The sequence below is a fragment of the Rattus norvegicus genome, chromosome 15, assembly GCF_036323735.1.
Source record: "Rattus norvegicus strain BN/NHsdMcwi chromosome 15, GRCr8, whole genome shotgun sequence".
NCBI lineage: Eukaryota > Metazoa > Chordata > Mammalia > Rodentia > Muridae > Rattus > Rattus norvegicus.
The window spans coordinates 7,558,287-7,585,878 of record NC_086033.1 but is presented as its reverse complement, the minus strand read 5'-3'; the positions used below and the strand labels follow the sequence as shown (position 1 = coordinate 7,585,878).

The 27,592-nt window shown below is 39.4% G+C and overlaps 1 protein-coding gene across 7 annotated transcripts in view; it reads left to right on the top strand.

The window, feature by feature from the left end:
* The window catches only part of Zfp385d (zinc finger protein 385D), a 380,934-nt gene that overhangs the window by 268,486 nt on the left and 84,856 nt on the right, over positions 1-27,592 (top strand). For 6 of the 7 annotated variants that reach the window (NM_001013992.1, XM_063274196.1, XM_039093237.2 and 3 more), the window contains 1 exon segment: positions 25,519-25,681. In NM_001013992.1, the coding sequence (NP_001014014.1) occupies positions 25,519-25,681 (163 nt within the window). 7 annotated transcript variants of the gene reach the window in all.

The following is a 27,592-nucleotide window of genomic DNA, read 5'->3' as shown; positions in this document are numbered from 1 at the left end:
GCATGGATGGTTCAATATAAAAAAAAAATCCATCAATGAAATCACTATGTAAACAAGGTCAAAAGAAAAATAAAACACATGATAATCTCATTAGATGCTGAGAAAGCATTTGACAAAATTCAACACCTCTTCATGTTAAAAGTCTTGAAAAGACCAGTGTCAAACGAGTAGCCAACATCAAACTAAATGAAGAGAAACTTGAAGCAATTCCACTAAAATCAGGGACTAGACAAGGCTGCCCACTCTCTCCCTACTTATTTAATATAATACTCGACATCCTAGTCAGAGCATTCAGACAGCAAAAGGAGGTCAAAGGGATACAAATTGGAAAGGAAGAAGTCAAAATATCACTATTTGCAGATGATATGATAGTATACTTAAGTGACCCCAAAAGTTCCACCAGAGAACTACTAAGCCTGATAAACAACTTCAGAAAAGTGGCTGGGTATAAAATTCACTCAAACAAATCAGTAGTCTTCCTCTACTCAAAGGATAAAGAATTTGAAAAAGAAATTAGAACAATGACACCCTTCACAAGAATCACAAACTGCATAAAATACCTCAGTATGACTCTAATCAAACAAGTAAAAGATCTGTATGACAAGAATTTCAAGTCTTTGAAAAAAGAAATTGAAGATCTCTGAAGAAGGAAAGCCTTCCCGTGCTCATGGATTGGCAAAATTAATGTAGTAAAAATGGCCATTTTGCCTAAAGCAATCTACAGGTTTATTGCAATCCCATTCAAAATTCCAACTCGATTCTTCATAGAGTTTGAAAGAGCAATTTGCAAATTCATATGGAAAACAAAAATGCAGGATAGCTCAAGCTATTCTTAACAATGACAGAACATCTGGGGGGAATCATCATCCCTGGCCTCATGCTGTACTACAGAGCAATAGTGATAAAAATCATATGGTATTGGTACAGAGACAGGCAAATAGATCAATGGAATAGAATTGAAGACCCAGAAATGAACCCACACACCGATCGTCACTTGATCTTTGACAAAGGAGCTAAAACCATCCAGTGGAAAAAATATAGCATTTTCCACAAACGGTGCTGTTTCAACTGGAGGTCAGCATGTAGAAGAATGCAAATTGATCCATTCTTAGAAGCTGTTAAAATGCTTAAGTACAAGCGAATCAAGGACCTCAACATAAAACCAGATACATTCGAACTAATAGAAGAAAAAGTAGGGAAGATCCTTGAACACATGGACACTGGGGAAAATGTCTTGAACAAAACACCAATAGCTTATGCTCTAAGATCAAGAATAGACAAATGGAACCTCATAAAATTGTAAAGCTTGTGTAAGCAAAGGACACTGTCATTAGGATAAAATGGCAACCAACAGATTAGAAAAATATCTTTACCAATCCTACATCTGAAAGAGGGCTAATATTCAATATATACAAAGAACTGGAGATGTTAAACTCCAGAGAATCAACAACCCTATTAAAAATGGTGTGCAGAGCCAAACAAAGAATTCTCAGCTAAGGAATATTGAATGGCTGAGAAGTACCTAAAGAAATGTTCAACATCCTTAGTCATCAGGGAAATGCAAATCAAAACAACCACCTCACACCAGTCAGAATGATTAAGATCTAAACTCAAGTGACAATAGATAACAGGAAGGATGTGGAGAAAGAGGAAATCCCCCTCAATTGTTGGTGGGATTGCAAGCTGGTACAACCACTCTGGAAATCATTCTGTAGGTTCCTCAGAAAATTGGATACAGTACTACCTGAGGACCCAGCTATACTACTCTTGGGCATATATCCAAAGGATGCTCCAACATACACAGCAAAGACACAATCTCCACTAGGTTCATAACAGCCTTATTTATAATAGCTAGAAGCTGGAAATAATCCAGTTACCCTTCAACAGTGGAATAGATACAGAAAATGTGGTACATCTACACAATGGAGTACTACTCAGCAATCAAAAATAATGACTTCATGAAATTCATAGGCAAATGGATGGAACTAGAAAATATCATCCTGAGTGAGGTTACACAATCACACACACACACACACACACACACACACACACACAATCCCCCCCATGGTCTGCACTCACTGAGAAGTGGATATTAGACCAAAAACTGGGATTACCCAAGATACAATCCACAGATCACATGAAGCTCAAGAAAAAGGACGATCAAAGTGTGGTTACTGAAGTTCTTCTAAAAAGGGTGAGAAAATATTTCCTCGGAAGAGACAAAGTTTGGAAGAGTGACTGAAGGAAAGGTCATCCAGTGCCTGTCCCACCTAGGGATCCAGCCCATATATATACAGCCACCAAACCTAGACAATGTTGATGAAGCCAAGAAGTGCATGCTGATAGGAGCCTGATATAGCTGTCTCCTGAGAGGCTCAGCCAGAGCGTGACAATTACAGAGGTGAATGCTAGCAGCAAAATGTTGAACTGAGAATGGGGTCCCCATAGGAAGAGTCAGAGAAAGCTTTGAAGGGACTTTCAACCCCTTTAGAACAACACCATAAACTAACCAGAGTCCCAGGGACTAAACCAGTACCCAAAGAGTACACATGGACAGACCCATTGCTCCAGCTGCATATGTAGGAGAAGATGGTCTTATTGCCCCCAAATTAGAGGAGATGCCCTTAGTCCTGCAAAAGCTCGACCCCCCCCCCCCAGTATAGGGGAATGTCAGGGCCGGGAGGTAGAAAGTGGGAGGTGGTTTGGCAGGTGGAACACCCTTATAGAAGAAGGGGAAGGCTGATGGGATAGGTTGCTTATTGATGGGAAATAACATTTGAAATGTAAATTTAAAATGAAAAAATAACAGTAAAATGAAAAAATAACAGTTTTTCCAGTGTTCACTGTTCCATTTGTCTGGCATAATGAATGTGGTCTCTACCCTTCTGGGAATCCTTTCTTAGCTTCCCTTATGTCTCATTCTTCAGAGGTTTGTCAGGTCTCCAAAGTGATGTTAATCTCCTTTGCCCTCTGTTGGTCTACCACAACTTGTGACCATGTTTAGATTTCCTGGGTTAGAAGCATTTGTAAAGTACATAACTATTCAGATGAAATAATGTAAAAACAAGTCAGCAGTTATAAACATGTTAAGCGTAAGGAAATAGGAGAGCAAAGAATATCTGTGGAACCTTTCTACTAGAATCTGATAGACCAACCTCTGTCATGACTACACAACTGTACATGAATTTCAAAGACCAGTGGCTTTATGATTCTTTATGAATCACTGAATCTTAAAGTATTTTCATAAACTTTGTACTCAATGTTGCTCTGAGCTTCCCAGTGACTTGACTAACTAAATTATTCCTGAATTACTTTTGCTGTTTTAACACATTAAAATAGCTCATTACTGCTACATATGTAGTTAAAAATAGCATGTTTATAATGTTATAATATAAAAATTACTTACCAATAACAGAATAAAGAGCAATTTGCAAAGCTAATCATATTTGTGTACTTGTCTGCAAAAAGTAAATTGTTAATCTATGCCCTAGGGAGAAAACCATTTGCTGGTTTAAGTAGTAGAAACAGTGATATTAACAAGCATGACTGAGAAAGTTCCTGTATTTAATATTATTATGAAAATATAAAAGTGATTGTTAAATATACTTTGACCCCAGTGAACTCAAACAACTGATAGACTCACTAAATATTACAAGAAGTCATGTATGTTCTTTCTTTTAATATCAGCAAAATAAATATTTATTAATTTATGCTTAGAAAAACCTTTTTTCATAATTTACTTTCAGTACTAATTTCAAATACTACTGAAAAATAACAGTAATAATAAAAATAAAATAATAAATGTAGTCCTGGTTTGGATCCCCTGTTCTGAAGCATGAGTATGCCATTTTAAATTTTTTAAATTAACCTATTCACTTTGCATTCTGGCAGCAACTATCTGAGTCCCACTCTCCTAACACTCTTCTATTCCTCCTCTTCCTTTTCTGCAGAGAAGGGAACCCTCTCTTTAGGGTATCAGACTGGCCAAAACATCAAGTCCTATCAGGACTAAGCCTATTTTTTCTCCCACTGAGGCAAAATAGGCAGTCCAGCTAAGGGAAAGATTTCCAAAGGCAGGCAACTTAGATCCAATTGTTAGGGACCCACATGAAGATCAAGCTGCACACCTGCTACCTATGTTTAAGGGGCCTAAGTCTAGACCATGAATGCTTGTTAGTTGGTGAATCATTCTCTGTGATACCCACATGAGCCCAGGTTAGTTGCTCTGTAGGCCTTTTGTGGTGTGCTTGACCTCTCCACAGCTGGCTGAGTCCCTCCCCAGATTCTTCCACAAGATTCCCTGACCTCTGCCTAATGTTTGGCTATAGGTCTCTGCATCTGTTTCTATCGACTTCTCAATGAGGTCTCTCAGATGGCGGTTATGCTGGGCTCCTGTCTGAAAGAATAGTAGAGTGTCATTAATAGTGAGAGGATGGCTGTCCCGTGGAGTGGGTCTCAAGTTGGGCCAGTCATGGCTTGGCCACTTCACTTCTTCAACCTTCATTACATCTTTATCTCTATACATCTTGGAGGCAAAGTTTTCGTCAAAGGTTTTGAGGGTTGGTAGTGTCCCCCTCCCTCCACGGAAAGTCCTGCCTGGCTCCAGGAGGTGAGCACTTCAGTCTCAATATCCCCATTTGCTCGGAGTCTCAGCTAGGGCCACTTCCATATCCTCCAAGAGCCTCCCCTGTATCATCCCTGCTCGCCCCACAGCTGACTAGCATCCTCATTTCCTTCCCTATTGCACCTCCCTTCCAGTTAGTTCCCTCTCTCATCCACTTGCAATGTTTATTTTACTTCCCTTGTGAGTGAAACTCAAGTATCTCCTTTGGGCTTTCCTTGTTACTTAGCTTCTCCGGGTCTGCGCAACCACTAAGGACATTTAACATTTCTTCTTCCCTTCTTTCTTTTCTTTTGTCTTTTTTTTTTTTAATTTCAGGAAGGAAGGGTTTTAATTCAGCGTACAGCTTATAGTCAGTCCACTTTCCAGGGAACTCATGGCAGGAACCTAGAAGCAGAAATCGAAGCAGAGGATATGGAGGAGCCTTGATTACTGGCTTGCTCAGCGTGCTTGCCGGACCATTCTTATCACGCCCAGGGATCACACGGCCCACTGTAAGCTGGGCCCTCCCACATCAATTATCGTTCAAGAAGATACACCACAAGCTTGATCACAGACCAATCTGATGGAGGCAGTTTCGCAACTGAGGTTCCCTCTTCAGAAATAACTTCAGCTTGGGTTGATACAAAAACTCTCCGAAATGCCATGTGCAAGCGCATCCTTCGTTTTCATCCCACTTCTTGGGAGGCAAGAAGACGTGGGTTTGAGTTTAGAGCTGGCCTGGCCTATATAGTAAATTTTAGGACAGCCAGGGGTATGTAGAGAGAGACCTTGCTTCAAAAGAAAGAAAAGAAAAAAGAAACAAACTCCATCTCCCTTCAAAAAGCAAAACTAAGCTGAGTTTGACCAGATCTGTGCAGTTAGCTAATGGGGGTCCTGCAACTTCAGTCTTTGTGCCAACTCTTCGCATACAGAACTTTAACAGTGACTCCTTCCACCCTCTTAGGACCCTAGCTTTTGTCCCGCTTTATGAAACAGATTCTTCCTACTCCACCACCCCCTCTTCTTCCTTCACTTCCACAGGGCTCCTTGTGCTGAGCTTAGTGTGCCTTGATTGATTGAAGCTTCATTGTCTATATTCAGTGACATATCATGTAACTATTCAGGTGCAAGCTGAGAAGACAGTGTCTCGGTCCCTTTTTGAGAACTTATCATTGATTGGAGGGCCTATCCTTCAACTTTAAGGTGGTCCAGTTGGTCATACAGGACATCTTTAGATGCAGCTACCTTGTGAAGCCCCTGCAGCTGATTCAGCATCTTCTTCCATTGAACATCCTGACATTGGACATTTGTTCAAGTGCTTCTTGGCCATTAGAGATCCCTCAGTTGACAGTTCTAAGAATTCTTATTTAATTCAGTGCTTGGTTTGTTGACTTTAACTGCCAGAGTGTGGTTTCCCAATGAAACTACTTTTATATATTTTAATCCATGTTGAATTGGCTCATTTTGTTGGCAGAAAATAACTTATCAAGTGGTAACATCTCCTCTGTTATTTATTTGTTGGAGAGAGAAATCCCTACTTATTTTGAAATTTGCTCCACCTGTATACCAGGGTGAGATCTATTGGGCAAGCACAGCCTTATTTCAGTCATGGAAAAAACAATTGCACATTCTGCAATTAGTCAGCCCCTGATTAGTGTTCCTACCATTCTTTCCCACCTTTGACCTGACCTTTAATACATTTTCTTCAAAAGGTCGATTTCATCTGATCCAATTTTAAGTCTGAGAAAACAGATTTATCGTCTGGTTTTGAGGACACCTTGTAGCCTTCTGTAGCTGGACAATGGCCATTGCACTTCACTATTCTAACAGTGGAACTTTAATAGTCTGAAGTTGGCTTTCAAAAGCCAAATACTGAGCCACTATTGAGTATATTCTACTCAACAGGGACAAATGTATTCTTTTTCTCCTAGTCAATTCACTGTGCTGTTTGCCTGGGAAAAGGACGATTTGCTATGGTTGATATGTGAAGGTCAAGGAGGAAAGCACTTACCCTCTAAGAAAAGATTTTTGTGAGAGTAGCTAAGTGCTGAAGTATGCTTTAGTTCACTTAAAAAATGTAAATATTTAGCCACATAACTGTCAGCCGGAATCTGAGTTCATTCATTTAAAAGATGCAGCTGACTGGGTATTGGGTTTCAATGTCTAAACAGAAAAATGTATTTGTCTTACAAATGACATTTCTCAGGAACCCTACTTACCATCTGTTGTCATTTAATTCCCCAATTTAGCAGCAGCCTAGACATCATCTGTAATCTCCAGACCATATACTATAATTATGTCTGGTTCGCAGTAACTGTGCAGTGAGTTCTTTGTAAATAAATGAAGAGCTAGAAAATTTGAGTATGTGTTAACTCCACCCACAAGAAATCGGGGTTTGAGGGTTATCTGTGACAGCAAATTATCAACTTTTCATAACATACCAAAGTGCTTCAGGGATCTACGTGATGTTCAACTCTGACATAACCTCTGGATGAGGTCTGGAGAGATGGACGCACAGTTAAGAGCACTCACTGGTCTTCCAGAGGTTCTGAGTTTAATTCTTAGCAACCACATGGTGGCTTACAGTCCTCTGTATTGGGATCTGATACCCTCTGCTAACAGGCAGGCATACTTACAGATGGAGAAGTCACATTAAAGAAAAAGCCAAAAGCATAAATAATTTAAAAAATAATCTGGTTAGAGTTACCCTATGATATTTTATGTTATTTGTGGCTATTGTGAAGGGAGTTGTTTCCCTAATTTCTTTCTCAGCCTTTTTATCATTTCTATAAAGGAAGGCTACTGATTTATTTGAGTTAATTTTATATCCAACCATTTTGCTGAAGTTGATCATCAGCTGTAGAAGTTCTCTGGTAGAATTTTTGGCGATATATTTACTTCTTTTTGCCAGTTTGTATCTCCTTGATCTCTTTTCATTGTCTTATTGTTCTGGCTAGCACTTTGATATGGGGAAAGTGAGCATCCTTATCTTGTCCCTGAGTTTAGTGGGATTGCTTCAAGTATCTCTCCATTTAATTTGATATTGGCTATTGGTTTACAGTAAATTGCTTTTATGGACTAGAGACCTAGAAGGTGAGAGACTCTCAGAACTCAAAGGGACCTTAGATGAAATGCCCTACAGTGGGGAGAGGGGACTTGTAGAGTCCTCCTCCAGCAGAAGATAGGACACGAAGTAGGGTGCCATCCCACAGTCAAAAACTCTGACCCATAATTGTTCCTGTCTGAAAAAACTACAGGGATTGAAATGGAGAAGAGGTCTGAGGAAAACAAGGTCCAGTGACAGACCCAAAGTGGGATCCAGCTCAAGGGAAGGCCCCAAGGCCTGCCAATATTACTTATGGAGTACTCACCAAAAGGGGCCTACCACAACTGCCCTCCAAAAGACCCAACAAGCAGCTGAAAGAGTCAGATGTAGATATTTACACCCAGCCAATGGACAGAAGCTCATGACCTCTGTGATTTAGTAAGGGGAAAGCTAGAAGATGCTAAGAAGGATGACCATGTAGGAGGACCAGCAGTCTCAGTGAACCAGGACCCTGATATCTCTCAGACAATGGTCAACCATCCAGGCAGCATACACCAGCTGATAGGAGGCCCCCAACACTGGGGACTTCAGGATCTGGGTTCAGCCATAGAAGATGCACCTAACCCTCAAGAGACTGGAAGCCCCAGAGAGTGGGGTTCTGGTGGGGTGCAGGAACTGGGGAGTGGGGACATCCTCGTGGAGATGGGGGAAGGAAGTTTGGGATGTGAAACAGACAGAGAGTGACCTGGAGGGGGATGGATTCTGGAGTGTAAAAAGAATTTAAAAAGGTTAAATAGTTAAAATAAACAAACAAAAAACACTGGGTTTGATGGTGTATGACTTTAATCCCACCAGCTGGGAGGTAGAAGAGGGTAAATCTCTGTATGTTAAGGCCGGACTGGTCTACAAAGTGAATTCCAGGCCTGCCACAGAGAAACCCTGTCTCAAAGCAAAAGCCAAAACAAAAACAAAAAATGAAGAAAAAGCAAAACTTCTGGATGAAATGCATATCATGCTGAATGCCTCATAAGTCTTAGAGGTAACTGCACTCTTTAGAAGGCGGTCTTTGGGATAAGATCTCTTAAAAAAATGAAGGGTTTAGATTCATAGCTATTCTCAACCTCTGGATCGTGACCCCTTTGGCAGTCACATATCAGATATATGCATTATGATACATAACAGTAGCAACATTTCAGTTATGAAGTAGCAACAAAATAATTTTATGTTTGAGGATCACTATAACATGAGGGACTGCATTAAAGGGTCACAGCATTAGGAAGTTTGAGAAGCAGAGAACTGGACAGTGATTAAGGACACTTGCTGCTCTTAACTTACTGCTCTCCCAGGGTATCCAAATTTGGTTCCTGGCTATAACTGTAGAATGAGTGAATTTGGTGCCTCCTTTGACATTCATGGGCAATTTTACTCCACACCTGAAAAACATTCACACACATAATTAAAAAGAAAAAGGAATAACACGATAATCAATTAGATTCACTTATTTAGGATTAGGAATTGTACAAAGCTGTATGGTGAAGCTTATCCTGACTGATGAAGACTTGGAGACTGATATTTTCTCTAGGTGCATCTCTTGAACAAATATAGGAGATACATTACTTTGAGGATGTACGTTACTATAGAGAATATAGATTATCGAGGACATAATTTCTCAGTAGTTTTAGAGCATGGAACTTCCTTTTTGGCATGATTTTGGGGGGTGGGGATACTTTTTGTTTACATTTTAAATGTTATTATGTTTCCTGGTTTCAAGTCCATAAAACCCCTATTCAATCCTCCTTCCCCCTTCTTCTATAAGGGTGTTTCTCCACCCATCTACCCTTTCCCACCTCCTCGCTCTGACATTCCCCTACACTGGGGGCCGGGAGTGTCCAGCCTTGGCTTCTCCTCCCATTGGTGACCAGCAAGGCCATCCTCTGCTACATATGTAGCTGAAGCCATGGATTTGTCCATGTGTACTCTTTGGATGGTGGTTTAGTCCCTGGGATCTCTGGTTGGTTGGTATTGTTGTTCTTATGAGGGCGCAAACCGTTTCATCTCTTTCAATCCTTTCTCTAACTCCTCCAATAGGGATGCACTTCTCAGTTCAATGGTTGGCTGCTAGCATCTGCCTCTGTATTTGTCATGCTCTGGCAAACCTCTCAGGAGACAGCTGTATCAGGCTCCTGTCAGCATGCACTTCTTGGCATCACCAATAGTGTGTGGTTTTGGTGGCTGTGTGTATATAGGCTGGATCCCCAGGTGGAGCAGTATCTGGATGCCCTTTCATTCAGTCTCCGCTCCAAACTTTATCTCCTTATTTCCTCCTATGAATATTTTAGTTCCCCCTTCAAGGAAGATCTGAAGCATCTGCACTTTGTTCGTCCTTCTTCTTGAACATCATGTGGTCTATAAATTGTTTCTTGGGTATTCCGAGCTTTTGGGCTAAAGTCCAGTTATCGGTGAGTGCATATCATGTGTGTTTTTCTGTGATTGGTTTACCTCACTCAGAAAGGTATTTTCTACTTCCATCCATGTGCATAAGAATTTCATGAAGTCGTTGTTTTTGATAGCTGAGTAATATTCCATTGTGTAGATGTACCACATTTTTTGTATCCATTCCTCTGTTGAAGGATATCTGGGTTATTTCTAGCTTCAATCTCTTATGAAAAGGGCTGCGGGGAACATAGTGGGGCGTGTGTCCTTGTTATATGTTGGAACATATTTGGGGATATGCCCAGGAATGTTTTATCTGGGTCCTCACGTAGTACTCTGCCTAAATGTCTGAAGAACATCCAGACTGATTTCCAGAGTGGTTGTACCAGCTTGCAATCCCACCAGTAAAGCAGAAATGTCCTATTTCTCCACATCCTTACCAGCATCTGTTCTCACCTGAGTTTTTGATCTTAGCTGTTCTGACTAGTGTGAGGTAGAATCTTGCGATTACTTTGATTTGCCTTTCCCTGATGACTAAGAACGATGAACATTTCTTTAGGTGCTACACAGCCATTTGATATTAATCATTTGAGAATTCTTTGTTTAGCTCTGTACCCCACTGTTTAATAGGATGATTTGACTTTCTGCAGTCTAACTACTTGAGTTCTTTGAATATTCACCCTCTATCGGATGTAGGATTGGTAAAGAAGCTTTTCCCAATCTGTTGGTTGCCCTTTTGTCCTAATGACAGTGTCCTTTGCCTCACAGAAGATTGGCAATTTCATGAAGTTCCATTTGTTGATTCTTCATCTTAGAGCGTAAGACATTGATGCTCTTTTCAGGAAATTTTCCCCAGTGCCCATGTGTTCGAGGCTCTTCCCCATTTTTTCTTCTATTTTTGAGTGTATCAGTTTTTATGTGGAGGTCCTTGATCCATTTTGACTTGACCTGGATTGATTTGCATTTCTCTGCATGCTGACATCCAGTCGAACCAGCACCAGTTGTTGAAAATACTATCTTTTTTCCACTAGTTGATATTAGCTCCTTTGTCTAAAATCAAGTGACCATAGGTGTGTGGGTTCATTTCTGGGTCTTCATTTCTGTTCCATTGATCTACCTGCCTGTCTCTGTACCAATACCATGCAGTTTTTATGACTATTGCTCTGTAATGCAGAGGGAGGTTGGGCATGGGAGGTCTTTCCATCTTCTGATATCTTCTTTAATTTATACTTCAGAGACTTGAAGTTCTTGTATACTGTTCATTCTCTTGCTTGGTTTGAGTCATACTAAGGTTTTTATATTATTTGTGATTATTGTAAAGGGTGTCATTTCTATAATTTTTTTCTGCCTTTGTACCCTTCGAGTAGAGGAAGGTTACTGATTTGTTTGAGTTAATTTTGTATCCAGCCATTTCGCTGGAGTTCGTTATCAGGTTAAGGAGTTCTCTGGTGAAATTTTTTGGGTCACTTAATGTACTAGCATATCATCTGCAAATAGTGATATTTTCACTTCATCCATTTCAATATGTATCCCTTTCACCTAATTTTTTTGTCTAATTGCTCTGGCTAGGACTTCAAGCACTCCATTTAATAGGTAGGGAGAAAGAGGGCAACCTTGTCTAGTCCCTGATTTTAGTAGCGTTGCTTCCAGTTTATTTCCCTTTAGTCTGTTGTTGGCTACTGGTTTGTTGTATATTGCTTTTACTATATTTAGGTAGAACTTTGAGTTCTTGGTATTTTTCAAGAATTGTAACGTGAAAGGTGTTGAATTTTGTCAAATGCTTTCTCAGCATCTAATGAGAGGGTCATGTGTTCTTTGATTTTGTTTATATAGTGGATTACATGCATAGATTTCTGTATATTGAATCATCCCTGCATCCCAGGGATGAAGCCTACTTGCTTATGATGAATGATGGTTTTGATGTGTTCTTGGATTCAGTTTGAAAGAATTTTTTTTAATATTTTTGAGTCAATATCAATAAGGGATATTGATCTTTAGTTTTCTTTCATTGTAGGGCCTTTGTGTGGTATAGGTATAATAATAATTGTGGCTTCATAGAAGGAGTTGGGCAGTGTTGCTTCCGTTTCCATTTTGTGGAATAGTTTGGAAAGTATTCATATTATGTCTTCTATTTGAAGGTCTAATAGAATTCTGCACTAAACCCATCTGGTCCTAGGCTTTTTTTGGTTGGGAGACATTTTATGACTCCTCTTAATTCTTTAGGGGTTATGACACTGTTTAGATGGTTTATCTGATACTAATTTAATTTTGATACCTGGTATCTGTCTAGAAAATTGTCCATTTCATTCAGATTTTCCAGTTTTGTTGAGTATAGGCCTTGGTAAGTAGAATGTGATGATGTTGCCCGAGTTACTGTTCTTATGTCTCCCTTTCCATTTCTGATTTTGCTAATTTGGATACTGTATATCTGTGCCCTCTATGTGGTCTAGCTAAGGATTTATTTATCTTGTTGATTTTCTCAAAGAACCAGCTCCTGGTTTTGTTGATTCCCAGTGTAGTTCTTTTTGTTTCTACTTGGTTGATTTCAGCCCTGAGTTTGATTTTTGTTCCCTGATGTCTACTCCTCTTGGGTGTATTTGCTTCTTTTTGTTCTAGACCTTTAAGTTTGCTGTCAAGCTGCTAGTGTATACTCTCTGCAGTTTCCTTTTGGATGCATTCAGAGCTATGAGTTTTCCTCTTAGCACTGCTTTCATTGTGTCCCATAAGTTTGTGTATGTTGTGCCTTTATTTACATTAAATTCTTTAATTTCTTTATTTCTTCTTTCACGAAGTTATCACTGAGTAGAGCGTTGTTCAGCTTCCGTGTGTGGGGGGCTTTCTGTTGTTTTTGTTATTGAAGACCAGCCTTAGTCCATGGTGATCTGATAGGCTGTATGGTATCATTTCAATCTTCTTGTATCTATTGAGGACTGATTTGTGATCAATTATACTCAATTTTGGAGAAGGTACCATCAAGTAGTTAGAAGAAGGTTTATTCTTCTGTTTTAGGATCGAAATGTTCTACAAATAATCTTTTAAATCCATTTGTTTCATAACTTCTGTTAGTTTCACTGTGTCTCTGTTTAGTTGCTGTTCCCATGATCTGTCCATTGATGAGAGTTGGGTGTTGAGGTCTCCACTATTATTGTATGAGGTGTAATGTGTGCTTTAGCCTTTGGTGAAGTTTCTTTTATTAACATTGGCGTTCTTCCATTTGGAGCTTCTACATGCAGGATTGAGAGTTCATCTTGTTGGATTTTTCCTTTGATAAATATCAAGTTTTTTTTCTTTTCTAATGTGATAACTTTTTGTTTAAAGGTGATTTTATTTGATATTAGAATGGATACTCCAGCTTGTTTCTTGAGACCATTTGCTTGAAAAAAATTGTTTTCTAACCTTTTACTGTGAGGAAGTGTCTGTCTTTGTCACTGAGGTATATTTTCTATCTGCACAAAATGCTGGATCCTCTTTATTTATCCAGTCTTTTCGTCTATATCATTTTAATGAGGAATTGATCCCATTGATGTTGAGAGATATTAGGGACCAATGATTGTTGTTTCCTGTTATTTTTGTTGTTAGTGGTAGTATTATGTTTCTGTGGCTATCTTCTTTGGGGTTAGTTGAAATTAGATTACTTTCTTGCTTTTTTAGGATGTAGTTTCCCTCCTTGTCTTGGAGTTTTCCAAAGATTATCTTTTGTAGGGCTGGATTTATGGAAAGATACTGTGTAAATGTGTTTTTTGTCATGGAATATCTTGGTTTCTCACATCTATGTTAATTGAGACTTTGCTTTATATAGTAGCCTGGGCTGGCATTTGATTTCTCTCAGGGTCTCAATGGCATCTGCCCAGGATCTTCTGGCTTTCATGGTCTCTGTTGAGAAATCTGGTGTAATTCTGATAGGTCTGCTGTTGCTTGAACTTCTGTCTTTACTGGTTTTATTATTCTTCCTTTGTTTTGTGCATTTCGTGTTTTGACTATTATGTGACAAAGAATTTCTTTTCTGGTCCAATCTATTTGGAGTTCTATAGGATTCTTCTATGTTTATGGACATTTCTTTTTTTAGGTTTGGCAAGATTTCTTTTATAACTTTGATGAAGATATTTATTGGCCCTGTATGTTAGGAATCTTCACTTTCTTCCTCACCTATTATCCTTAGGTTTGATCTTGTCATTGTATCCTGGATTTCCTGGATGTTTTGGGTTAGGAGTTTTTTGCATTTTCCATTTTCTATGATGGTTGTGTGAATGTTCCTATGGTATTTTCTGCTTCTGAGATTCTCTCTTCTATCCCTTGTATTCTGTTGGCGGTGCCTGCATCTATGACTCCTGATCTTCTTCCTAGGTTTTCTATCTCCAGGGTTGTCTGCCTTTGTGATTTCTTTATTGTTTCTATTTCCATTTTTAGATTATGGATGGTTTTGTTCAATTCCTTCACCTGTGTGTTTGTGTTTCCCTGTAATTCTTTAAGGGATTTTGGTGTTTCCTCTTTAAGGGCTTCTATTTATTTACCAGTGTTGTCCTGTTTTGCTTTAAGCGAGTTATTTATGTTCTTTTTAACATCCTCTAACATCATTATGAGTTGTGATTTTAAATTAAAACCTTGCTGTTCTGGTGTTGGGTATCCAGGGCTTGCTGTGGTGGGGGAACTGGGCTCTGATGATGCCTTGATTTCTTTTGCTCAGGCTCTTGCCTTTTCCTCTTGCCATCTGCTCATCTCTGGTGTTAGCTGCTCTTGTCGTTTCTGTCAGTGGCTTGACCCTTCTTTAAGCCTGTGTGTCAGGACTTCTGGAGAGCACCTTCATCCCAGCGGGATCTGGATACAGAGGGATGTGGCATAGGGTCTGCTCTGGGTGATGACAAACACCAAAAGGATCCTGTACCAGACTGCTCCTAGGTTCCTGTGTCCAAAGGGCTCCAAGCGGGTTCTTCTTGGGGCAGGAATATGAGCAGAAGGGAAGGTCTCACCTGTGCTCTTAGGATTGTCCGCACTTCTGAGAATCCAGCTCTCTCCGCACAGGATCTGGGTACAGAGAGCTGTGACACAGGGTCAGCTCCTACGTGGGTTGAAAATGGAAGCACATGAAACATGCTATAACAAAAGTTTCCAAGTATCGATAATTTCTGCCTATTCGAAAGAATTTGATGTTCCAGATAACCCTTAAAACTGTAAAGTCATCACTGCAGTTATCTAAAGTATTTCCTGCAATAACCTAAATTGTTATTCACTATAAATCTGTAAACGCAAACCATCACGAAATTATCCCTTATACACCTTCTATGCAAAGCAAGTGCTCATAAATTGCACAATTTGTGGTTCATGATAAGCTTCCTCCCGGGAGAAAAGAAAATAGTTTGTGTTTGTGCCAGATGCTTTGCCCACATTAAGTGCCATAAAATTCCCCTGAAGTATGTTCAGCAGACAGGGCACAATGCCAAGCAACAGCAGAGAATTAAGTTGAACCCTGCTCACATGCAAATCCACTGAGACGCCATTTGCATATCTCCATTTAAAAATCAACAGGAGATATTAATTCAACATGCATTTAGTTGACAAGTATTTAGAGATGGCTAGTGAATTCTAGGGACAGAAAAAGGAGCATTTTGATTTCTAGTTTCTACATGGGATTCAGGTTGTGGCTGGAATAGACGCTTAACCCTCTGTGGTACCATAACAGATACACACCCAATACTAGAGGTTGTAACATCTCATTAGGCAGTAAATGGACTCAGGAGGAGAAAACTAGTCATCAGAGCTTGAAAAGGATTTCTTCTTGTAGCATTTTTTTCTTTAGAGAATGAATGAAAGTGCCGGTGCTCTTTTATCTCCAGTGAGAGTGATTTTTCTTGCTGGAGACAGACATTGTAACTCGTGTACAGAACAAAGTCAAAGACTACTTAGAGAGTACACTCATGTCATCCCAGAGCACAAATTCCTATGACAACTTGACCCTGGGACATAATTAGTTCCACAATCTCTCATTTGTCTCCAGACTTTAGAAATGGTTGTGACATTCATACTATGAACAAAGTGCTGGGAAAGCATCCTGTGCACTGACTCAATAGTTAGACCAGGTGATTTCTCTGATTTTTCTCCATTATTCACAAACCTGGAACATTTACAATTCTATCCTTAGAATTAACACTCACTAAAGACACCTGAACATAACCTAGAGCAGATTAAGAAAATTTAGACAGAGGTTATATCTTTTCAAACTAGAATTGATCTTGAGTACCAGCTTTCAAAACCCAACCTTATTCTCTGCCACTATTTAACTCTCAGGCAGATACAGCAGTGTAAGTTCTGCATGCTCAGATGCTATGCTCTTCTCCATAGCAAGAAGTAAGTAAAGAGTCTACATTCAAATAAGTACTCTACTGTACAAGTTAGAAAAATAAAGTTGGGGGCTGGAGAGATGGCTCAGTGGTTAAGAGCACTGACTGGTCTTCCAGAGGTCCTGAGTTCAAATCCCAGCAACCACATGCTGGCTCATAACCATCTGTAATAAAATCTGATGCTGTCTTTTGGTGTGTCTTAAGACAGCTACCATTTGCTTATAATAAATAAATATCTTTAAAAAGAATAAAATTATTAGTTGCTTCATGCTTACTAATCACAGCAACAATATTTATAAGACAAATGAATGCATCTATACAGATTTTTTTCATCCACACAACAAAACCAACAAATATTTTCTTTGGCTATAAATGTTTGTCATATGTCTGGGAAAATAAAGCATAAATCTTTTTTGTAGATTTATTTAGACCCCCCCCCCCAATGCCTTGAAATTGGTAGTATGTGAAAATTACTTTTCTGATACTACCTTCCCATTTTGTTCCCATGGTTACTATTAATTTTTGTATCAGAGTATAAAAGAATAAAAGCACCTATTACATGAACTCAAAAAGTGTGTCACTCTGTTATGGTTTCTATGTTGGTACACCACACCAGTAAAAATTCATTACTAGTAGAGTCGGCTACATGAATTCTTAACTATACCATCAGAAGATACAGATCATTGCGTGTTCTGGATGGGAGATGCAGCTAAGGGCTAACAATTTCAGTCTAATGGATTTTCCCTCTTGCATGTGAGAACTGACAGAGGTAAGGAAAAATCTAGAAAACTGCAAACTGGTTTACCTTTAAATTTCTTCTTCAAATGTTGTATTAAATAATGTAGCAGAGAAAATGCAACCCTGGCTTTTTAGTGTGTTTTGTGTGTGCCTTTTCTATCTAACAACTCCCTCAATAAGAGAAAGGAACAGATAATAAAGAACTTAGACATGCCTAACTCCAAGACACATCCTAAGCAAAATGGAATCAGATACATTCCTATAGCAAAATTCCAAAAGTTCTGGCATGGGACATAGTTTTTCCCTAATATTTATCATCATCACCCTCCTCCTCATTATTATCATCATTGTATACAATTACTATTTATTATTGTAACATAACGTATCATTTTTCTTTACCTGCCACAACTTGGACCATAGAAGAGCAGTAGAACATAATCTGTAGGTAAAAGTGATGACATCAGAGTTCACTCTGGAACAATAATTACCTTAGACAGGAAAAATAACATCAGAAAAGGAGAAGAAACTCAGAAAACAACATCTAGAAGGCTACAAGTTAATTGACTAGAATGCATGCTTTCCATTTTAATTCCATGTTTTCAGTTCATCTCTTCTGGATAAATGTTTCTATATAGAGAGCTGTAGATAGGTATGGATGACACCAATATAACTAACATCTGTAAAAACAGACACAGATGTGGGTGCTTTTCACTTGTCTATAGGATTTAATCCCCCCCCCCTCTCTCTCTCTCTCTCTCTCTCTCTCTCTCTCTCCCCTCTCTCTTCCCTCTTTCTCTTGTAGTCTCACATAGCACATGCTGGCCTTGAATTCCTGATCCTCATGCCTCAAACTCCCGAGAACTGGAATTTTAGAAAAGGATGCACACTTTTTGTTGTTGTTGTTGTTTCTTTTGGTTTTGGCAATACTAGAGTTTGAACATACATTTTTGTCCGTACTGGGCAAGCATACTAGCACTGAGATATATCCTCAGATGTCCTTTGGCATTTCATTCTTTTTTTTTCTTTTTTCTTTTTTTTTGGAGCTGGGGACCGAACCCAGGGCCTTGCACTTGCTAGGCAAGCGCTCTACCACTGAGCTAAATCCCCAACCCCATTGGCATTTCATTCTTAAGACAGCATCTCACTAAGTCATATAGGTTGGCCTTGAACTCACTCTATACAGGTAGGACTTAAACTTCAAATTCTCCTATTTAGCCTCTCTGACAGCTGAGATTACAAGTCATGTTCCCCAGGGCCCAATTTGGAAATGTGCTTCTGATAATGGTTCATGGGGATTTACACTTTTATCCCCATTGGTCTGACCTCATGTCTAATGTTTCCAAGTTGTTGGACTCTTATCAAAAGTACTTACAGATTTGCAGGAAGGGCAAGACAAACTTTATTTGAAGCAAAGTGATGGTCTTGTGATGCTATCTACTTTGGTGGTAATCATGTGAGTGAGGATCTCCAAGGGCCTGTCTACTGTTCGCTCTTCCTTTTATGGGGTCCAAACGAAAGAGGAGTTAGTTACTAAGGGGCATGATTTCAGTAATTCTCTATTCTGATTGACTGGTTGTCATATATACATTGTTCATACCATGTAAGTATCTACCCATAAATCATTTGATTTGAATTTTATACTTATCCAATCCTACAAAGGCAGAAGTTTATAGGAGATTCTCTGTAAATAGTTAATAGTGGACACAGTTGTATCTCACTGAGCATGCCACTAAAGAAAGTTCAGACAGGAAGAGGATGGTAGGGAACGTGTTTGGAGAAGGGCTTGTGCACATTATCCATGTAGCTTAAGAAACTAAATTGCTAAGTACATTATCACAAGGTGTCTATGACTCTAACACTAAAACAAATGGGAAATCTCAGGATACTAAGCTGCCTCGTGGGCTTGCAAACCCCTTATACTATATGAATTTAACACTTCTATAAGTGTTTAATCTTTAAATGGTTTCATATTAATGGTTAAAACCTCACACTTTGGTTTTACAAATTTTTGATAACTTGCTCATTTGAGTCTATTGAACAAACTCACTACAGACAGACTGGAAGTAAAAAATGTACATAAACTTAATATGGGCATATGGAGTAACACAATAAGGCTCTAGGCTGTCAGTAGCTTCAATCTGGATATCTTTCCAATTTGTCAGAATGGAGAGGAGTTTGGGTTTGGGCAGGTGCTGATGAGTTATGGGATGATAAAGAAAAGAAATATAGGAAAAACAAACAAACGAACATTGTCTTATTTCTCAGGTAGTTTATTAGCCTAAACTCTTTGAATTGATCATAGGTCAAAACCTTTTTGGAGGGTATGGGCATTGCTAAGTTTCAGTCTCCTTTCTTTGATAAGAGCAAGGAAGGATAAAAAGGAGGAAAGGGCTGCATGACTCTTGTGCTGAACTCTTAGAAATGCTTTTGTCAAATACCAGAAACTAAAAGCAAGCTTGTCCCTGTACTGTGGAGCAGAAGGAGGGGAGAAAGCCAAATTCTCATTGTTGGTGTATTGGTCTCTGAGCCCCAGCAGGTACTTTTACCAGAATAAATTCCTAGAGAAAATTCTTAAGATGAGCATGTCAAATATGATAGTATTAATTGGATTTATCCAAAAATACTTATATTACGCTCAAATCCTCGTAATTGTAAGCAGGTCCTCATGTTGGTAGCCCTTTTTCCTGGATCTTGATGTTAAAGATGTACATAGCTTTATTCGTGTGTGTGTGTGTGTGTGTGTGTGTGTGTGTGTGTGTGTGTGTGTGCCCAAATGTTCACACTGTTTCTATGAACTCCACAAGGCAGAAGAGAGTCACAGATCCCTTGGAACTGCAGTTACTGACAGTTGAGCACCCTGGTGCGGATACCGGGAAGCAAGCCTGTGTGTTCTGCGAGAGCAGCAAGTGCTCTAAGCTGCTAAGCCACTTTGCCATACTAAATTGCTGAATGAATGCAGATGCACACAGTAATCAAGAGGTTTGGAAAAGATAGTTTCCAATTCTACATCTGATAGAATGCTAATATCTAATACATACAAAGAACTCAAGAACTTAGACTCCACAGAATCAAATAATCCTATTAAAAATTAGGGCACAGCGGTAAACAAAGAATTCTCAACTGAAGAATATTGAATGGCTGTGAAGCACCTAAAGAAATGTTCAACATCCTTAGTCATCAGGGAAATGCAAATCAAAACAACAGTGAGATTCCACCTCACACCAGTCAGAATGGCTAAGGTCAAAGACTCAAGTGACAGCAGATGCTTTCGAGGATGTAGAGAAATAGGAACACCTCTCCATTGTTGGTGGGATTGCAAGCTGGTACAACCACTCTGGAAGTCAGTCTGGTGGCTCCTCAGGAAATTGAACATAGTACTACCTGAGGACCCAGTTATACAACTCCTGGGCATATACCCAAAAGATGCTCCAGTATATAACAAGGACTCTACTATGTTCATAGCAGCCTTATTTATAATATCCAGAAGCTGGAAAGAACCCAGGTGCCCTTCAACAAAGGAATTGATACAGAAAATGTGGTACATTTATACAATGGAGTACTACTCAGCTATTAAAATCAATGACTTCATGAAATTCATAGGCAAATGGATAGAACTAGAAATTACCATCTTTAGTGAGCTAACCCAGTCACAAAAGAACACACATGATATGCACTCACTTATAAGTAGATTTTAGCCCAAAATCTTGGAATACCTAAGAAAAAGTTCACAGATCATATGATGCTCAAGAAGAAGAAAGACCAAAATGTGGATGTTTCAGTCCTTCTTAGAAAGGAGAACAAAATACTCATGTGAGGAAATACAGGGACAGAGTGGAGCAGGAACTGAAGAAAAGGTTATCCAGGGACTCCCCCACCTGGGGATCCATCCCATCTGCAGCCACCAAACCCAGTAACTATTGCTGATGCCAAGAAGCGCTTTCTGACAAGAGCCTGATGTGGATGTCTCCTGGGAGTCTCTGTCAGAGTTCTAGTGGTACAGATGAGGATGCTTGGAGCTAACCACTGGACTGAAGAAGCAGACTCCAGTGGAGGTGTTAGAGAATAGACTTAATGAGCTCAATGGGTTGGCAACTCCATAGAAAGAACAACAATATCAACCAACCAGACCCTACCACATCTCCAAGGGTCTAAACCATGAACAAATAAGTACACATTGAGGGACTCATGGCTCCAGCTGTATATGTAGCAGAGGATGTCATTGTCCAGCATCCTTAGGAGGAAAAGCTCTTGGTACTCTGAAGTATTGTTTTTCAATGTAGGGGAATATCAGGGCATTGAGTTGGGAGTGGGTGAGTGGAAATGGGAGCATCCTCATAGAAGCATGGGGAGCAGGGAGTGGGGTGTATGGGAGCAGGGGTGTGTGTGGAAGTGGATCACATTTGAAATATAAATACATAAAATATCCATGAAAAATAAAATTTAAAAAAATGTAAAAAAAATTAAAAAAATAAAAAAGTTAAAAATATCAGCAGATGAGGAAGCCTGCAATAGAATTGAGGAGAGTTTAGAATGGCACTGTCCTCTTATGCACGACATACCTCTGTGATAACATATGTTAAACTCCAAGAGGCCATATGCTAGCCCAAGAGTGACATCCATGCAGTGATTTCTATAACATGATCGCCTCACCATTCGCTTCTTTAAAAGTCACCCATTACAGTATAATTCTGCCATATTGGCCTATGTGTGCATGATTCTGCTTTAGTTATGAAGTATAGAATTTGAAGTCATCTCAACTTAAACATATGTGCTCATTTAATGTTGACAACGTTTGTGCTTAAAACAGTACAATGCTCCAAGTATTCCAGGTATTGAGGTTTCTGTAGTAGGATTTGATGATTCTGTTTAATTCCACAGTTTCCGTTGTTATGTCTCCCTTTTCATTTCTGATTTTATTAATTTGGATACTGTCTCTGTGCCCTCTGTTTATTCTTGATAAGGGTTTATCTATATTGTTGATTTTTTTCAAAGAACCAGCTCCTGGTTTTATTGATTTTTGTATAGTTTCTTTGTGTTTCTACTTGGTTGATCTCAGCCCTGAATTTGATTATTTCCTGCCATCTACTCCTCTTGGGTGTATTTGCTTCTTTTTGTTACAGAGCTTTCAGGAGTGCTGTCAAGCTGCTAGTGTATTCTCTTCCCAGTTTCTTTTAGGAGGCACTCACCAACCAGACCCACCAGAGCTCCCAGGGACTAAACCATCAACCAAAGAGTTGGAACAACCCATGGATCCAGCCAAATATCTAGCAGAGGATGAGCCTTGTCAGGCATCAATGGGAGGAGAGGCCCTTGGTCCTGTGATGACTTGCTACCCCAATGTAGGAGAATGTCATGGCAGGAAGATGCAAGGGAGGGGGAGCACCCTCATGGAAGCAGGTAGTAGGGGGCTTCCAGAGGGGTAACCAGGAAAGGGGATAACATTTGCAATGTAAATAAAGAACATATTCAATAAAAGAAAAGAAAAAACTAAAAAAAGACACACCTAAAAAATAAAAATAAAAGAAACACAAAGTACAAAACAAGACAGGACATTTGCTCGTCTCTTTGGGATTCTTACATTTCTGTGAACGGCTTAACTCAGCAACTGACAGGTGACTATCCAAACTAGCCTCGCAGGGCTCCGTTTACGCTTCTTTATATTCTCTTCAAAAAGAAGCAGAAGAGCCCCAAGGCAAGTCTTTGCCCAGTGTTCCTTTTGAAAGTCCCCTGGAAGCACCGCTGCTCTGGACGCAGCCTTGTCCACAGCGACACAGACTGAGAGATGCTCCTACTCACCTCTCAGGCATCCGCAGGACCTAACCAAGAGGCAGGTTGGCTGGATTTCTGCCTTCAGACAAACTCTAACAACCGTGAGTCAAGACAGGAACTAAGCAGAGTAGGCATAGATTAGAACCGTTATACCACAATACCCCGAGGGTAGTCTCCGAACTCAATAAAAAGTCAGAGTTGAATGAAATTCAAAATATCTAAGATAACCACCTTGGTCTGTCTTTGGTCTTTTTTTTCCCCAAATCTGAACTCCCCCCTCCATTTTTAGTCTACATATGCTGACTCTCATTCACACTCAATTATCATCCTCTGCTGGTCTCCACCACTGTACTCCATTTATCTCAAATTCTACACATCCTACAGCCCCGCAACACTTCACAACTTTCTATACCTTGCTCTTCTTTTGTCCACTTCAAATACACAGTTGGAAAAACCTAGGTAGGCTGTAACCAAGGTGATTGACATGGTCCTTCAAGGGTATCACTTGGTGAAAACGAGTATGAATATGCATTTAATTGATTTATTTTCAATCTCCACATATTAGCTATGTCAATCAAGAACCCCCAACTCCTGTGCACTCTGTCACCCTCGAATCCCCAATCCTTCCTGAGCCATGGGAGAGCATCAGGCTTCTGCACCTGCGCAGAAGGCTTTGCTCTCTTTGTGGAATGTGCTTGTTCTGTCGCAGGGATTTTTTTTGTAGTATACATTTTAATTTCATAGTAAATTCATTCACCTAGAGTATGCTGTGTTATAGAAAAATCTCCTATTACTCCCTGAAACTGTAGATTTTTCTAGGATCTTTTAAGATATATATTTTAAAGCTGGGAACGACAGACACAACACACCAGTAATTCAACATTGAAAAGACGGAAGCAAGAGCAACCCAAGTATGAGGCCAAGGCCAGGCTGGCCTATGGAGTAAACTTGTCTTAACATTATAAGCATAAGCGTATTTGGAAGACATATGTGAAGATAGTAGCATTGTTCATTAAAATTCAAATTTCAAATGCACATTTTAAAAACATTCTTATCATTCACCAATGGGAGGGTACTGTGTTAATGAATGTTACACAGCAGTGACCTGTGTGAATTTAATTGACTATAGTCTGTGTTTTATTTGTGTAGCACCAGGCAGGATAAACAAAACAAAGTCTTGTGTGAGAGTCACTTCTGATCAGGTCAATGTAACAAGTCACTGATTTCACAGTTAACTGCACCATATCTGAGCTTCTTGTTGGGCTTACACTGGGTTTTCTGATGTTCTGTGTTGTTGGAAACGTGTACATGAGAGTGCTTTCTGTTCAAACTGTTCCTAATATATAACTTCCTTACCCAGTGTTCTTCCAATAAAGATACCGGTCATTTGGGAACATCTTATCAGAATGATGCAAATGAAGATGTGGAGTTCTTTTTTTTTATTAAAATATGTTGTAATTGATGGCCCAGCCTGCTCTAACTGCTATAATTAAATCATTGCCATTTTATTAGTAAAATAAAAATTTTAGCTTCAATATTAAATGGAAAGCAATGAGTTACACAGCAGACCTATAGTCCTTCATTGTGACTTTGATTTTCAAAAGTGACTCTTGTCTATCCATTTGCCATTCTAGCACTAGCTGCAAAACCCAGTGATTTTGCAGTCCTTCTCAGTGAACATTGATAAATATTTCACAATCAATTACTTTCTATTTTAATTGTCTCTCAAGAAACTTTTAAAAAACAGTGTTTAGAAAATATGCCAAAGGAAATGGTGCAGATCTACAAACCCCAGTACTGGAAAGGCAGAAACAGGAAGGTCTCAAGGTTTAAACAATATTGAGCTGTGAGGTGGCAGTGCCTCAAACCTGTAATAAACAGTAGCCTCAGGGAATACAGATTGCCCTTAAAACATAATTTCAAAAGCCACCCAGGAAAGAACTGCATCAACCACTTTGGATATTAAACAGCCACAGAACTTTCTGGGTCTAATCATGCTGGAGAAAAATATCATAGTGGGCTCTCTGAGGAAATCCTGGCAGGAAGCAAATGGTAAGGAAGAATTATGAAATACCCTTGATTTTCCATACCCCATTTGGACTTCTGCCTTGCCTTTTCATTTGTGTTTTCAAGGTCACCCTCCTGAGTGTACATATGCTAAGTTATACGAGTCCTTCTTGTAGACAGTACATGCTAATCAATCATGTCCCAGGAAGAAAAACTATATGTTATGAACAGAGAAGAGGGGACTCTCTCTTTACTAGAGACTTCGTTAATTGTTTTCTGAGGTCTAGTGTCTATAGTGGAAGACCAAAGGTAAATTCCCACTCCTGCACCCCCCCACACACACTCTAAAAGGAAAATGTTGGTGTTTTAATATTCTGTTCATTAAGGGAAGCAACTGGATATTTTTTCCCTTCTGACTCTTAGACTTTAATTTCCATTGCTCTCTAAGCATCATTCTATAGACATTCCCTACCAGCGTTAACGTTGAATGGTACCAGTTATTGAAACAGTCTGTATTTGCAGTAATACAGAGAATGCCAGTTTAGAAATGAGCCTGACTGCATGGTTCATTGTGTTCTTCCTTGTAGAGCCAGGCTGCGGCCCACTACAAAGGCACGAAACATGCCAAGAAGCTCAAAGCATTGGAATCCATGAAAAACAAGCAGAAATCTGTCACTGCCAAGGACAGCGCAAAGACTACCTTCACCTCCATCACGACCAATCCCATCACCACCAGCTCTGACAAAACAGGTTAAGCAATGATCTTTGTTGTTGTCCTTGTCATTGTTTGGAGGTTCCCTTCTTTGCCTAACTCCATATCTTTTTAAATATGTGCCCACTACATCGACTCATACTGGAATCCATCTGTCTGTGTGATGATAACTGTTCCCTCTCATTTTCCACAATCTTTATGACAATCCCTAGGCATATAACAGATTTTGCATTCTGAAGTAGACTTGTGGTTGTTTAGAGAGACCCAGTTATTATAAGTTTTCTGGACACCATATTCTCGACTCTTGGGAAGTTAATATTTTGTGGATGTCCCCAAAAACCTTCTGCACAATACCTCCCTTATAACTGGGGTAGAGATTTTATCTACCTGAGAGTACACAGCCAGTGCTATAAATAAGTGAATGGAGAAGATCTGCATACGCACACTACTACTCCTAGGCTTTATTTCTATAAATTGTAGATACTGCATTATGGCTATATATTTAGGCTCCTGATGGCTGTGTACCCTTCCTTCTGCATGGGCAAGTAAGTATTATTGATGCCAATTATTCTCTTTAATGGTCTTCACAGTAAAATAACAGCCTCTGAATGGCCCTGGGTTAGTGTTTGCAAATGACTAGCTTATTCACAGCTACAAAGGTAGGATGTTTTCCTAAAGTGGCACCTAAAATATGAGACCATTGTTCCTCGTAATTTACATGCAGGTAGTCCTGCATAATGTGGAGACAGAGTTATAATAAATCACTTTGTAGAATGTAGAATTGAGAATGCAGGGGCTAGTGAGATCATTGCCTTCCAGGATATACACGTGGAATGGGCAAGAAGAAGAACATGTTTATAGCCTCAATTTCAGGGAGAGCTTAATCAGAAATACTGTTTTACATATGAACAGATAAAAATATAAAATGCTTACTAGGAGAACACATTGTGCTCTGGTGCTCTGGGATTATGATGAATTCTTTATGAATCTAAAATGAACCGTTTGTTAATTGTCACCCCACACTAGGTTGCCACTGACAGATATACCATACCCTTCCCTAAGAGCCTGTGTACATCTCAAGTCTGTGGTTGCAAGCACTCTATCTCTGTGTTGTCCCCTCGTTGTAGATTCTAAATACTCATTTTAGTGACTCTCTGATAGATCCAATTTGTTGGCACCAGTTTCTAAAGTTGCTCACAGTCTTCTATCTAGCACAAGAGTGACATTCCTTCATTTTACTATAAATGTAGAAACAGTGATAAAACCACTTGTCCTTTCTCTCATCATTAAAGGCTTGGTTGTTGAATGTGCCATGGTAAGGAAGCTGGAGAACATGGTTTCTCTTGTCAAATACCAATACAAGAATGGATAGATACACGTTGATACAATGGATACAAGTAGACCCAATGCTACTCTTGTCACAGAGAAGTGTAGATTATGAATGCACCAAATATAGTAGCAATTGAATGGCTAAATGGCACATACTAATGGGGCACTGAAGACAGTGCAGAGAGCAATTTAAAATGTCTTGGCCAACTCAAGAAGTTTCCAAGAGAAAGACTACTGCTATGTCGTCTACAGAACATTCCTGTAAAGAATTTCTAAAGATCATGGTGGCCACATTTTTGCTCATGTCCAAAACGAATTGCTGGAGGGTAAATTGAAGAGTGTGGGATTAATGACATTAGCAGAGAAGATTTCAAGACAGCCTACGACTGGACTCTGTTTTATGGTTATTTGTGTTCATTTTTATGCAGATCTATATTGAAAAGGAGCAAGCTGAGCAAGTAGAGATACAAAATGTGCAGTTTGAGGAGAAAAGGAACGCCAGGTGTGTAATGGAGCTAAGTCCTATCTTCAAGGAATCACAAAGTTTAAAGAAAAGCTGGATGCTAAATGGAATAAAGGAATGGTGTTCTCAGGGCAAGATCCCTCTGATCTAAGCTTCT